Source organism: Camellia sinensis, chromosome 11 (assembly GCF_055761805.1).
Source record: "Camellia sinensis isolate YWXY chromosome 11, ASM5576180v1, whole genome shotgun sequence".
In the NCBI taxonomy this organism is placed as follows: domain Eukaryota; kingdom Viridiplantae; phylum Streptophyta; class Magnoliopsida; order Ericales; family Theaceae; genus Camellia; species Camellia sinensis.
In genome coordinates this window covers 41,910,945-41,924,093 of record NC_138971.1, presented here as the reverse complement: position 1 = coordinate 41,924,093, position 13,149 = coordinate 41,910,945, and the positions used below count along the sequence as shown (strand labels likewise).

Below are 13,149 nucleotides of genomic sequence, written 5' to 3'. Positions count from 1 at the left end.
TATATGCATATTTCCAGTTACAGTTATAATAATATTTAACTCGGGCGTTGATGTCACACTAGTAACATATAATATTTATATTATGGGTTTTAAATTAACTTTTTTATCTTGTTTTTAAAAAAGACCTTATAATTGTAAAACCTCAGTTTTGCGAATTCAATACCCTATTCTCAACCTTTTTTTTAGTCCAGACATGCTTTAACTTTGGCTAAAGCCATTATGGCAATGTTTAGGGGGCTAGTATGGCATTTGAGCAAATGGATGGGATTAGGCATTTGATTCTTACCATTGACTTAAAGTGTTGTTTTACTTTGCTTTTCGAAATTGTGGAACCACAAAAGTGAGTTGGTGTTGGTTATTGTTTATTTTCAAATTTCTCGTTCTTATTTATTTAATTTTATCAGGATTTCTTACTTTATAATGGCTAGTTTTCTTCTTTAACTTTAATAGCCTCAGTCTAATTCTTTTGTTATGCTTCCAATCAGTTGCTTATCCATATGAACTATGAGGACCTTTAGTTGATTCCTACGAACATTTTGATAGGTGGGTTTACTGCATGCTGTGATGTCTGATAAAGAGTATAATGTTATTCTGGATTGTTTCTATATGAACTTATCTGAACAACCAAAACTTCCTCCAAGTTTTCGTGGAAGCAAGTCTGGTTCAAAAGAGACAATGCGGTTGCTAGCTGATAAGGTCAATATCAATAGTCAAATCTTACTCTCACATACTGTTACAATAATAGCAGTGGAAGTGGACCATGCATTGCTAGAGTTGTGTAGTGGCGTTCATGAGGATTCACCTCTGGCTCATGTTGCTGTGAGTATCTATTTTTTTTTACTGAATCTCTGATCTTAAAATTTTCTTCCTTCATGAGGGTCAGTTCTATATTGACAGTTTACATGCTTATTTCTAACATGAAGCAGTGTGAACTCATTTTACTTGTTTCTTCGTATTGCAGCTAGAAGGTCTTTGGGTATCATACCGGATGACTTCTTTATCCGAAGCAGACCTTTATGTGACCATTCCCAGATTTTATGTTCTGGATATTCGCCCTGATACCAAACCTGAAATGCGGTTGATGCTTGGATCCTGTACTGATGTTCCAAAACAAGCTTCAACTGGGAAATTCCCTTTTTCGTTAAATAAAGGTGGCTTTATGAGAATGGACTCTCAAGCTGCACCATGCATCGATGTTCCAACTTCAACTATGTTCTTAATGGACTATAGATGGCGATTGTCATCACAATCATTTGTGGTCCGGATTCAGCAGCCTCGTGTTCTTGTTGTTCCAGATTTTCTTCTTGCTGTTGGTGAGTATTTTGTTCCTTCCTTGGGAGCAATAACAGGGAGGGAGGAATTGATGGATCCAAAGAATGATCCCACACGTAGAAACAACAGCATAGTACTCTCTGCTCCTGTTTACGAACAGATTGAAGATATAATGCACTTGTCACCAAATAGACAGTTAGTTGCAGATGCCTTAGGGGTTGATGAATATACATATAATGGTTGTGGAAAGACTATTCACTTAAGTGAAGAACCATATTTGAAGGAAGTCCGTTCATCAAAATTTCGACCTATCATCATCCTTGGACGTGGAAAGAGGTTACGATTTGTAAATGTGAAAATTGAGGTACCTATCTTGCACCTTTTTTCTTTACTTGTTTATGTTAATGCTTTAAACAACTTTTATCACCATCCATGACAAAATATTCTAATTAGGGTTAACTCTCAATAGCAAACGATAGGCTTGTGTGTGTGTGTGTGTGTGTGTGAGAGAGAGAGAGAGAGAGAGAGAGAGAGAGGATCCATTACATGCCGTGTTTGCTTCAATTTGCCATAATATGAGTGTGGAATCATTTTGGGTAGGTAGTAGATTTATGTCCTCTTTTCTTGGACAATATGCTGAACTTTGTGTCATGAAAACTGTGTTAATATGCTTGATATGTTGTTTGTTCTACTTTGTGGTGCTACTATTGCCTATAGTTAGATTTCTCTCATTCCACTTGCTTTGTTTAATAATACAAATTAAAAATAACTGTTTTTCCTGTGAGTGATGGTTTGTTACTTTTCCTTGTCTTCTGAAACCTGAACAGTGAGCTCTTTGTCTGTTCCTCTGAACTTTATGCCCTCTGCCAATCCTTTTACTTTATCTTTCATGCACCCGCCAAACTGCAATGCAGTCTCCGTTGGTAAGGCTTGCTGTTCGCTTCGCTTGTGGTGTGGGTTTGAATCACATAAATGACCTCTCAAAAATGGGGTTAAGGCTGCGTACATCTTATCCTCCCCAGAGCCTGCTTTAGTGGGAGTCTCATGCAATGGGCCGCCCTTTATTTCTTCCTAAGTGTCCAAATTCCTATGTCCTTATATTTTTGCTTTGTTTTTGTTTAGTTAATCTTGAGGGACTCTATAAAAAAGGCCTTACTGGTCTGTGGATGGTTATCTGTTTTAAGTTTCTGGTTTCAACATGGAGAGCCACAGTGCAAGATTTTTATTGTGGAGTTTATGTTCCTCCAATCCTTTATGTTACGGTGGGCTTTATTTTTCCATTTATTTTTCTTGTTTTTTGTTTTTTTTTTTGCCAGGAGGGTTTCAAATTGTGGTTTTGTGTATACCCATTTTATCAATTATCTTACCAATCGCACTGAATTAGAATTTTTGTGAGCTGCATTTGGTTTTGGAATTTTTTAAAGAAAATAATCAGTGTGTTTGGTTTGAGTTTTCTGGATTAAGTTTTCTGAAAACTGACTTTTTTGGTTTTCGTATTTTTTTATTTTTAGTGAATATTTTTTAAAATTTTAAACATTTTTTTTTTACTTTTTTAGATGCACCTTATTTAGATGTATCTAAAAAGTAAAAAAATTGTGAAAAAATATTTTAAAAAATTAATAAATACATGAAAATACAAAAAATGTATTGAATTCTTGTATTTTTTTTTGTATTTTTGGTATTTAGTGAATTTTTAAAAGATTTTTTTTACAATTTTTTTACTTTTTAGGTGTATTTATGTTAGGTGTGTTTAAAAAGTAAAAAAATTGCTTAAAATATTAAAAAAATTCAGTAAAAACAAAAAAACACGAAAAATAAGAAAGTAAAATTTTTTGAAAAGTGGAAACAAGCAAGGTGAATGCTATTTATCCTCATTCTTTTAAATATCCACTTATGTTAGTTCAGAACAAATGATTGTCGTTGGTGTTGAAGTATGAGGTTGCTCATGACTTATTGTAGTATAAATGGCCCTCACTCTTTTAAATATCCACTTATATTAGTTGATCCTTTTTTTTTGGTTCATTCTTCAGAATGGTTCTCTTTTGAGGAAGTATACCTACTTGAATAATGATAGCAGCTACTCGGTCTTGCTTGAAGATGGTGTTGAAATTTTGTTGCTGGACAACTTTTCTTCTAATAGTGATGAAAAGAATCCAGATTGTATGGAAGAATTATCATGTAGCTCAAATACTTCCACCTATGACAATGATTCATTCAAAATGCAAAGTTTCACTTTTGAAGCACAGGTACATATATCTGTCCTTACCGAATTTCTTGTTTGGAAATTAATTTACTTGGCATTGACGTATTTCTTTTTTTTATTTTTTATTATTACATAAATTGGTGTCTTTTTTTTTGTTTGCTTTGCAACAACATATTTTTTGAAGTTTTATTTATTTATTTGTATGTGGCTGCGCTGGACCATTTTTTATTTTTTGTTTAAAAAAAAAAAGGAAATAGATTCTAAGATCTTTTCTTGCCAACAATTTTTGTGGAATGAACTTGGTCCTCTACTTTTGTACAATTCATTTCAATTTTTGTAGAATTGAATGTAAATGGAAATTTAATTTGTTTCCCCTTGGCGCTTCTTTTTACATAATTATATTGCTTTCTCATGAAGCAAAATGCTTTAATACTATCAATCAGTGAAATGATCTTACAAAAGCTCTGGGTGGGACAGTTATGTAAGAGTATAACATAGTTCATGATGACCCAAATTCAGGTTGCTGGTGTATTAATCTGGCACTGTTATGATGTTGTAAGGCCATAGTATATAGCCTTTTGTAGGGCACCGTGAGGGGCTTTGAGTATGAAGTTGTGCAAGAATCTTAGAATAATTATCTTAAAATAGTGGAAAGTGCCCTTTTGAAGTGAATTTGTTGCTTATTTCTGCATATAGAGGCTAGTGTCTGGTCCATTATATACTACCCCCTTCCATTCATGTGTCTCACTTTCCATTTTTTACTTGTCAAAGTTCAAAATTAGAAAATTTAATCATTTCTTATATTACCCTTCTTTATGTTTGCATTTCAGTACATTATTAATTTTCTAAAAAAGCTATTCAAATGGGACCAATGGTGTTTTTGTAATCGTCTTATTAAAAGAAACCGGTCTCAGACTCTGTACATGGTCGGCCATGCTACACAAAATGGGACACAGGCAGTATCTATGAAGGGTAGTGAGGAAGGTCGGTGCCAGTGGTAACTAAATCCGAAAGGGTTATTTGCTGTGTCTTCATTGTCTCATTGATGCGTTACTCTATTGATAATTCTCTCCCAGCTAACAAAACCCGGAGCTCTCATGTTTCATTCAAAGTTTGCATCTTTACTTGGTTGTCTGGTTGTCTGGTTGTCTATGCCAGGTAGAATAGCAGTTGTGGATCAGTTCAGTAGGCCAGGTTTCTTGTTTGTCAAGTCATTATGTGCTTTTATGTGGCAATCAATTGATTACGTTTGCAGTGCTTATCATTTTGTGAACTCTCCTTTCAGCATTGTTACTTGGAGGGCTTTGTAGGTTTTTCTCGTGCAATGGGACTGGAATTCTAGGCTTGCCTTGAATATGGGGGGACCTTTTATTTGCTAGACTATTGAGGCTCTTGGACCTAGAATAAAGGTTCTATAGAAGTTGATTTCACTTGCAATTTTCTGAGGAGTCGAAAGTCGAATGCAGCACTAGTTTGAGTATGGTTTATGCTTGTCTTTTGGGTTGGGCTCTTGTTTTTGTTGATCTTAAAGGAAATAGTTGGAGATTCTTGAGGATTGGGTATATTTATTCTACTTGAGGGACTGAGCAGCTATGAAGCACGGGTACTCCAAAAATAGTGCCGTACGAGTACCGGGTACTTACCGGGTGCGGGTATGCGTACCGGTACGGCAAAAGGGGGTCCGGTACGTTTGGTTCATTCGGGTACGGCGTGGGTACGGCAAAAAGGGTCCGGTACATTTGGTTCATTCGGGTACGGTGTGGGTACGCCGGGGCCAATTTTTTTTTTTTTTTTTTTGTGCCCTCGCAAATCAGCAATTTTTTTTTTTGGTGCCCTTGCAGATCAGCAATTTTGATGTTTCTCCATTATCCTGTCTATTTGTATGAATTGTATAAGTATATCAACAAATGATTTTGATGTTTTTAAAAAGCAATTTGAACAAAAAAAAAAATAACAAGGCTTATAAAGGGCAGTTTTGTGTATGACTATGCATTATGCTTTTGCTTCAAATCCTCCTAGAATTTCTTTATAAAATCTTTAATTATAACAAACTTTTAAAGTTTATGCACAAAATATTAAAAATTGATACGGTTTTAGTTGATTAGTAGTGGTTGGGAATGATACAATTTTATGTATTATGTAAATTGCAATTGACAATCTGCCTCAATTGAGAATTTGGTCCCACCCTATAAAAATAGCAAATTGATGAGCAAAAAGAAAGATTTTAAAAATAAATTATGATCACAAATTCACAATTCGTAACATGTCAAAGCGAGAGATTTCACAAATATTATTTTTAACACTTAATGATTTTAAATTATAGGAAAATGAGTAGTTCTCTTTTTAGTTTTGATATTTAATTTTAATTTGTAGGTTGAACCCTTTAACCATAATTATATAAAAATATATATATATATATATATCGGTGTACGCAGCCGTACCCGTATCATACTTTTTTTGAGTTTTGCCGTATCGGCGTACCCGCACCCGTACCCGTACCGTACTCATACCCGCACCCGTGCTTCCTTGCTGAGCAGTCTTCTAGAGTGCTTTCTTGCTGTGTTACATGGACTTGGGTACGGGTATCGGGTGCGGGTATGCATCTAGAGGTTGGATTCATCAAACCATAAATTTAAGGGTACGTGGACTTGGCAAAAAAATGTCATATTTTAATATTTTTAATCAAGTATGTGAGAAAATGGTGCTACATGTAACTTATAGTGTTAAAAAGACATTTATAGCAATTATACAACAATATGTACATATAATAATAGTGTTGTATACAATTATATAATAAGTATCCATTGAAAAGTATCCGACACATATCCCATACCCTTGTCCGAGTGTTGGGGTATTTGATTTATTTTGAAGAGTCGTGTAACATAGCTTTCTTGGCACTGCTTTTATCCTTTTCTCTAGTGTAATGGGTTTTTTGTGGTGCCACAACCCCTCCATCCCTTTGTATTTTTGCTCTCTCTCTCTCTCTCTCTCTGTCTGTCTGTCTGTCTCTGGGTGGGGGTGTGTTCATAGAATTTACTTGTCAAAAATATGAAGAAAAAAAAAAAGAAAAAAGAATACCGTGTGAATAATTTACCAGTCACTAAGCATGTCCTGGTGAAACTATGTCACACAGGTTGGACACAAGCACTCTTTGGATGCTGATAAAAAAAACAAAAACACACACTCCTTGGACATCCTGGGAGACATGTCTGACACTTCTTATGCAAGTCCAATAATGTAAATTAAATTCATAATTTCACACGCTTTGACACCTTTCAAGCAATTTGTATCACTTGAACTATGTAGCCTAAAATATCAATCATCCTTTTCTATTTGTAATCTTATTTGTTTTCTACCACCCAGGTTGTTTCTCCTGAGTTCACCTTCTATGACAGTTCAAAATCATCCCTTGATGATTCCTCTCATGGAGAAAAGCTTCTTCGTGCGAAAATGGATTTTAGTTTCATGTAAGATTAGCTGCTTTTCCTCAGGCAATTATTAGTTTCCTTGTTATTTATTTATTTATTTTGTAATTGCATATTTATAACATTGAAATCTCTTTTTTGTTTAAGGATTTTCACCAATTTTACAAGTTTAGTTTCTTTCTATTCCGTCTTTGAATTTATTGTGTGAATTAAAAGGCCCATACTGCGAGTATTAACATAACAAAATCTGGACCTCTTCTTGTTGGCCTTAAGGCAGCAATCAATAGTGTGTTTTAATCGTCACAAAGAAAGTAACCAAAGAATTTTTTTTTTTTTTTTTAAATCTGCTGGACGTGATCAGTTGTTCTCTCTCTCTCTCCCTTTTCTTTGGGTTTAGTAGGAAAGAAATTTGGTGAAGCACAAACATTTTGTAGATGTGCCCTTTCACAAAGACCATAGGATCAACTCTAGCTTATGCTGTATTTTCTCCATCCCAAACCATAACAATATTTGTCCACTTTGGGTTAGGTCTTCACAACTTTAAAATGCAATGTTACGTGAAAGGGATTTTGAACTCACTTATACAGAGCCCAAGAACCTTTCTTACCTAAAAGATGTGTGATAGGATATTAAATTTAATTTACGCCTCCTTAGAACCACACCTTCATGTGTGGTGCGTGATGTAGCATTTAGTTTTGCACAATACTTAACCCTCAATCATGGGACTCGAGAGGTGTCTCATCTAGACTCTAGAGATGATTCCCACCACGTGTGTTAGATCACATTAATTAACCCAAAAAGCTGTTAGGAAATTGGTCCAATAGTATATCTCAAGCTATTCAACAGCATGGACCACACATATGATAAAGCAGTCCCACTCTGATACCAATGGTAACGTCCCTATCCCAAACCATAATGATATTGTCCGCTTTGGGCTAGGCTCTCATGATCTTGAAAACCCTTATTACTTTGCTAACACTCTCAAATCCTCACTTATTGTACACTTGGTATGATTGAAGTCTCATGTTTTTCTATCTCAATTGAGCAAAGTTTATAAATATTCTCTTATCCATTTTTATTGTCTAATCTAGTATAAAAATTGCCGTAGCCTTTCAACTAAGCATGTCAAACTGTTATTTTAACCTTCTAGTTAGCCCATATATATATATACTATTAATATGTATATGTATGTTGAAACTTTCCTCGTGTTTATGCTTTTGCCACTTTTTAAAGCATTCCTTTTGTTTTTACTATGACTTGTATCTCATCACAACACCACCAAGTTTTATATAGATGAAGGACCTTTTTTCTTCGAACTCTCCAATGACTTTTTTTTTATATATATATTTTTTATTGCATTCCTCCATTGTATTCCATGTATTTATTAGTTACATCTAAATTCCACGTTTCTTGTTTAAATGTTTTGTCCTTTAAATATTTCTAATTTCTCACCTTTAGATTCCACAATCTGATTTGTGGGTTTATGTAGATAGCTATTATTATTAGCCCTTTGTTATGATATTGTACTTTGTCACCAATTTTTGTTTTGAACAGGTATGCATCAAAAGAAAATGATACTTGGATTCGGACACTTGTGAAGGATTTAACTGTTGAGGCTGGTTCTGGTCTTATTGTTCTTGATCCAGTGGATATTTCAGGGGGATATACATCTGTTAATGATAAAACTAATGTGTCTCTGGTATCAACTGATATATACATCCATCTTTCTCTAAGTGTAATTTCTCTTCTACTGAACTTGCAAACTCAGGCAGCTTTGGCGTTGCAATTGGGAAACACCGATCCCATGGCTCCTTGTACCAACTTTGACCGACTATGGGTGTCCCCAAAAGGTTTTTCTTATTTTTATTGGATCAAATTGTGATTTGTGGAAAATGAAATAATTCTTTTGATTTGTTTTTCACTTTTAGTGTTTGTCATTTTGCTATTTACATTTGAAACTGAATATTTTATGTGTTGCATATTTTTAGAATTATCTAGGTCTTTGTTGAGTTTAAATTGGGTTGTATTTTTTGTTTGCAGAAACTAGTTGCCATAACAACCTTACCTTTTGGAGACCACGAGCCCCTTCAAATTATGTGATATTGGGAGATTGTGTAACATCAAGGTAAAACCATGTCTATATGCTGAGATGAGATATGTGCCCATTAGCGAGAATATTTGATGATTCAATTTTCTGCTGTTGCAGAAAAGGAAAAAATAAAAATAAAATAAACAAAATGTTCTCTGCTGGACCTGTTAGTATTGTGGATTGTAATCATGGGAAATCCTGATGAGGCACAAACTTGGTGGGACATGATTAAAGTTAAATAGTGGCTACAAATAGTGGTTACAAATAGTCATCTTTTCTTTCTGGTACAAATAGTGGTCACAAATCTTTGTTAAAGTTAAATAATTAGAACTAGTTTCATTTGAGGTGTTTCTATAGCATATGTACTCATCATAAGTCCCCTTCTTGGAGTACTTGGTGTAGAACTCGCTGCAAGGGAGAATTTTATTTTGTGCTTGACTAAAACTCCAATCAATTTTGACTTGATATATGGGTTGTTCTGTCTGATAAGGTTATATTCACTGCCATCACAGGCGGCATGATCAAGTATTGGAATTGCAAAAATAGAAGTTCTATATAAAATTGAATTGTATTGTGTTGGGTTAGTCGAATGTCATTTAAATTCTTATGGTTTCATCTATTGGTACAGAATTTTTCACTCATCCTTGCAACATGTTTTCTTTTGTTGTTTTTCGACATCTTCCTATCAACTGAAATATTAACTTATTTGTTTAATTAGTTTTCTTAATTATGTTTAATTGTAATGTGTCTTCAGGCCAATTCCTCCTTCACAGGCAGTACTGGCTGTGAGTAATACTTACGGACGTGTAAGAAAACCTCTTGGGTTCAAGCTTATAGGCTTATTCTCTGATATTCAAGGATTGGAGGCAGGTGAAGGCCAATCCGATGTTGATGGTGGTTGTTCTCTTTGGATACCAGTTGCACCGCCAGGATACTTGGCATTGGGATGTGTTGCACATAAAGGGAGCCAACCGCCGCCTAATCACATTGTCCATTGTATACGTTCTGATCTTGTAACATTCACAACATATTCAGAATGTATTTTCAGTGCCTCCTCTAATCGCTGCTTTACATATGGATTTAGCATATGGCGTTCAGACAATGTTCTAGGGTCATTTTATGCCCACCTTTCAGATGAATATCCCCCAAAGGACAGTTGTTATGACCTGAATCATCTTCTTCTATGGAACTCAAGTTGGCATTCTTCATCGACAAAAGAACCTACCTCAAATCAAACCACTCAGCATGAGTATGTAAGTCAACAATCAAGTAACCAGAGTGCAAGTTCATCTGGATGGGATGTACTCCGTTCTTTTTCAAAAGCAACTAATTGTTACATGTCAACCCCAAACTTTGAGAGAATTTGGTGGGACAAGGGTTGTGATATCCGCCGACCAGTCTCCATATGGCGACCTATACCACGTCCTGGTTATGCTATACTCGGTGACTGCATTACTGAAGGGTTAGATCATTTTGTCTTCCACCCTTCTATATCTTACTTTTTATAATTTCTTGTAGTATTATAATTTATTGCTATTGTGTTACTTTTCCGTGTCAGGTTAGAGCCACCTGCTCTGGGCATAATTTTTAGGGCTGATAATCCAGAAATATCTGCAAAGCCTGTACAGTTTACTAAAGTTGCTCATATTGTGAGGAAAGGTCTGGATGAAGCTTTCTTTTGGTACCCAATTGCTCCTCCTGGTTATGCTTCTCTGGGGTGTGTAGTCTCCCGAATAGATGAAGCACCACTCCTGGATTTATTTTGCTGTCCAAGGATGGATCTTGTTCACCAAGCTAATATACTTGAAGTGCCGATTTCAAGGTCTTTGAGTTCAAAGGGATCTCAATGCTGGAGCATTTGGAAGGTTGAAAATCAGGTCAGGAAAACCATCCACTTTAGCTCTTCTGTTTTTTGTTTTTGTTTATTTAAAAATTTGCCTATTATTTCTTAACTCATATTTTCTTCTTAAATGCTTGCATGTGATATGCTCTTATTTACTTTAGGCTTCTAGACTTACTAGAGTTATTTATGTAGGCTTGCACTTTCCTTGCACGCTCTGATTTGAAAAAACCTTCAAGCCGATTGGCATTTACTATTGGGGATTCTGTGAAGCCAAAGACACGGGAGAACATCACTTCTGAAATGAAAATAAGATGCTTCTCTGTGACTGTGCTAGACAGCTTATGCAGAATGGTATGCTTCAAAAGAATAAATTTGAAAAAAAAAAAAAAAAACACGAACTTTTTATTACCCTTTTTCTTTGTTATTAATATGTGTAATCTGGAACCTCTCAGATGACACCACTTTTTGATGCCACAATCACTAATATCAAGCTCGCAACTCATGGTCGACTAGAGGCAATGAATGCTGTTTTGATTTCTTCTATAGCTGCGTCAACATTCAATAAACAACTAGAAGCATGGGAGCCACTTGTGGAGCCATTTGATGGAATATTTAAGTATATCTTGCTCTTCTTTTTTTCCTTTATATTGTTTAAGATTATGAAGTGCTGTTTTTGTTACCATTATTTTTATAATGTCAAACCAGTTTTTTTCGATATGGTGCCTTGCGTAATACTCTTATTTTTATTCTTTTGCTTTTTGGAGGTTTGAGACATATGATACTAATCTACAACCACCATCAAGACTAGGAAAAAGAGCACGTGTTGCTGCCACCAGTATTCTAAATATAAATCTCAGTGCAGCCAATCTTGATACATTTGCAGAAACTATGGTTTCTTGGAGAAGACAGAGAGAAGTCGAACAAAAGGCAATGAAATTTACTGAGGTCATTTAAAATCTTAACATTTTATATGTTTCACATAGGATGGTTTTAGACTAGCGTATATGCTGATATGCTGTTAGGTGCGTTGTGCATTCTCTTTGCAGGAAGCTGGTACTCTTCATGGCCATGGTGATAATTTGACTTTTGCTGCATTGGATGAAGATGATTTTCAAACAGTGATAGTAGAAAATAAACTCGGATGTGATATTTACCTGAGGAAAGTTGAGCAAAATTCAAACACAGTTGACTTGCTATGTCATGGTGAATGTGCTTCTGTCTGGGTTCCACCTCCAAGGTATTCCGACAGGCTAAACGTTGCAGATGAATCTAGGGAAGCACGAAGATATGTTGCTGTGCAGATACTTGAAGCCAAGGTTTTAGTATGCCCAATTTAATTCAGTAGTTCTTCCTAAAATTTAGGTGTCATTTTTTTACTACTGACAAAGAATGATTACTTTTAAATTTGTGCAGGGTTTATCCATTATTGATGATGGAAATAGTCACAATTTCTTCTGTGCTTTGCGCCTGATTGTTGATAGTCAAGAAATGAATCAGCAAAAGCTTTTTCCTCAGAGTGCAAGGACCAAATGTGTTAAGCCATTAACTTGCAAAACTGATCATCTGGATGAAGGCACCGCCAAATGGAATGAACTTTTTATATTTGAAGTTCCTCGGAAGGTACTTCTAATATTACTTTCACATCCAGTCTTTTTATAAATGCTTATCTTCTTTTAATTGAAATTGAAGGCAGTATTTGTAATTTTTAGATAAACAGTCAGAGAACAAAAAAAAAAAAAAACAATGCCCAATTAGTACACATTAATGTGTGTTTGGGAGGAAAAAAATTGGATACACACCTAACCTTTGTCATAATGTACAAAGTGGTTGCCCTGAGACTTGAACCCATAACCTCAAGGTTATTTTGCCAAGATTTTACCATTAAGCCAATGGTCATCCCTGTAATCAGAGCTATATATTAATTGCTAAACTGTAATCATTATGATGTACTGAGTAAGTTGAAAGATGTATAGGAGTTTCTTGGGGAAATTATGGAAAACCCCCCCCCCCCCCCAAGGTTTGACCCTTGTTACAAATTAAAACCCTATGTTTTTAATTTTTCAATTTAAACCTAGTCTCCTAAATTGATACCAAGAAGGTGGGGAGTGGCCACTGGTGGTGGTGAAGGAACATTAGCATATAATGTATGTAAATGTATATATTGTGTAATGCATAATTATGGTGAATAAAATTACAAATTTACCCTTTTCCATTTGTGTCTTCAAACGGACATAAACTATAGTTTAAATTGGTATTAATTTAGAAGGTTAGGGTTTAAATTGAAGAAATTGAAAATGCAGGGTTTAATTTGTAACAA

General features: G+C 35.0%; 1 protein-coding gene across 7 annotated transcripts in view; it reads left to right on the top strand.

The window, feature by feature from the left end:
* LOC114255802 (calcium-dependent lipid-binding family protein) overlaps window positions 1–13,149 on the top strand; it is an 81,374-nt gene that overhangs the window by 42,088 nt on the left and 26,137 nt on the right. For 5 of the 7 annotated variants that reach the window (XR_014343781.1, XM_028195343.2, XM_082893780.1 and 2 more), the window contains 13 exons: window positions 544–819; window positions 962–1,636; window positions 3,303–3,518; window positions 6,839–6,942; window positions 8,455–8,750; window positions 8,941–9,025; window positions 9,744–10,451; window positions 10,548–10,866; window positions 11,025–11,183; window positions 11,285–11,448; window positions 11,597–11,777; window positions 11,879–12,148; window positions 12,246–12,452. Coding sequence is in view for 6 of the 7 variants with exons in the window: in XM_028195343.2 (XP_028051144.2) it covers window positions 544–819; window positions 962–1,636; window positions 3,303–3,518; window positions 6,839–6,942; window positions 8,455–8,750; window positions 8,941–9,025; window positions 9,744–10,451; window positions 10,548–10,866; window positions 11,025–11,183; window positions 11,285–11,448; window positions 11,597–11,777; window positions 11,879–12,148; window positions 12,246–12,452 (3,660 nt within the window). In the remaining variant the exon portion in view is untranslated. The remainder of the gene's footprint in view (window positions 1–543; window positions 820–961; window positions 1,637–3,302; window positions 3,519–6,838; window positions 6,943–8,454; window positions 8,751–8,940; window positions 9,026–9,743; window positions 10,452–10,547; window positions 10,867–11,024; window positions 11,184–11,284; window positions 11,449–11,596; window positions 11,778–11,878; window positions 12,149–12,245; window positions 12,453–13,149) is intronic. The other 2 variants (XM_028195344.2, XM_082893781.1) reach the window with 1 other exon arrangement.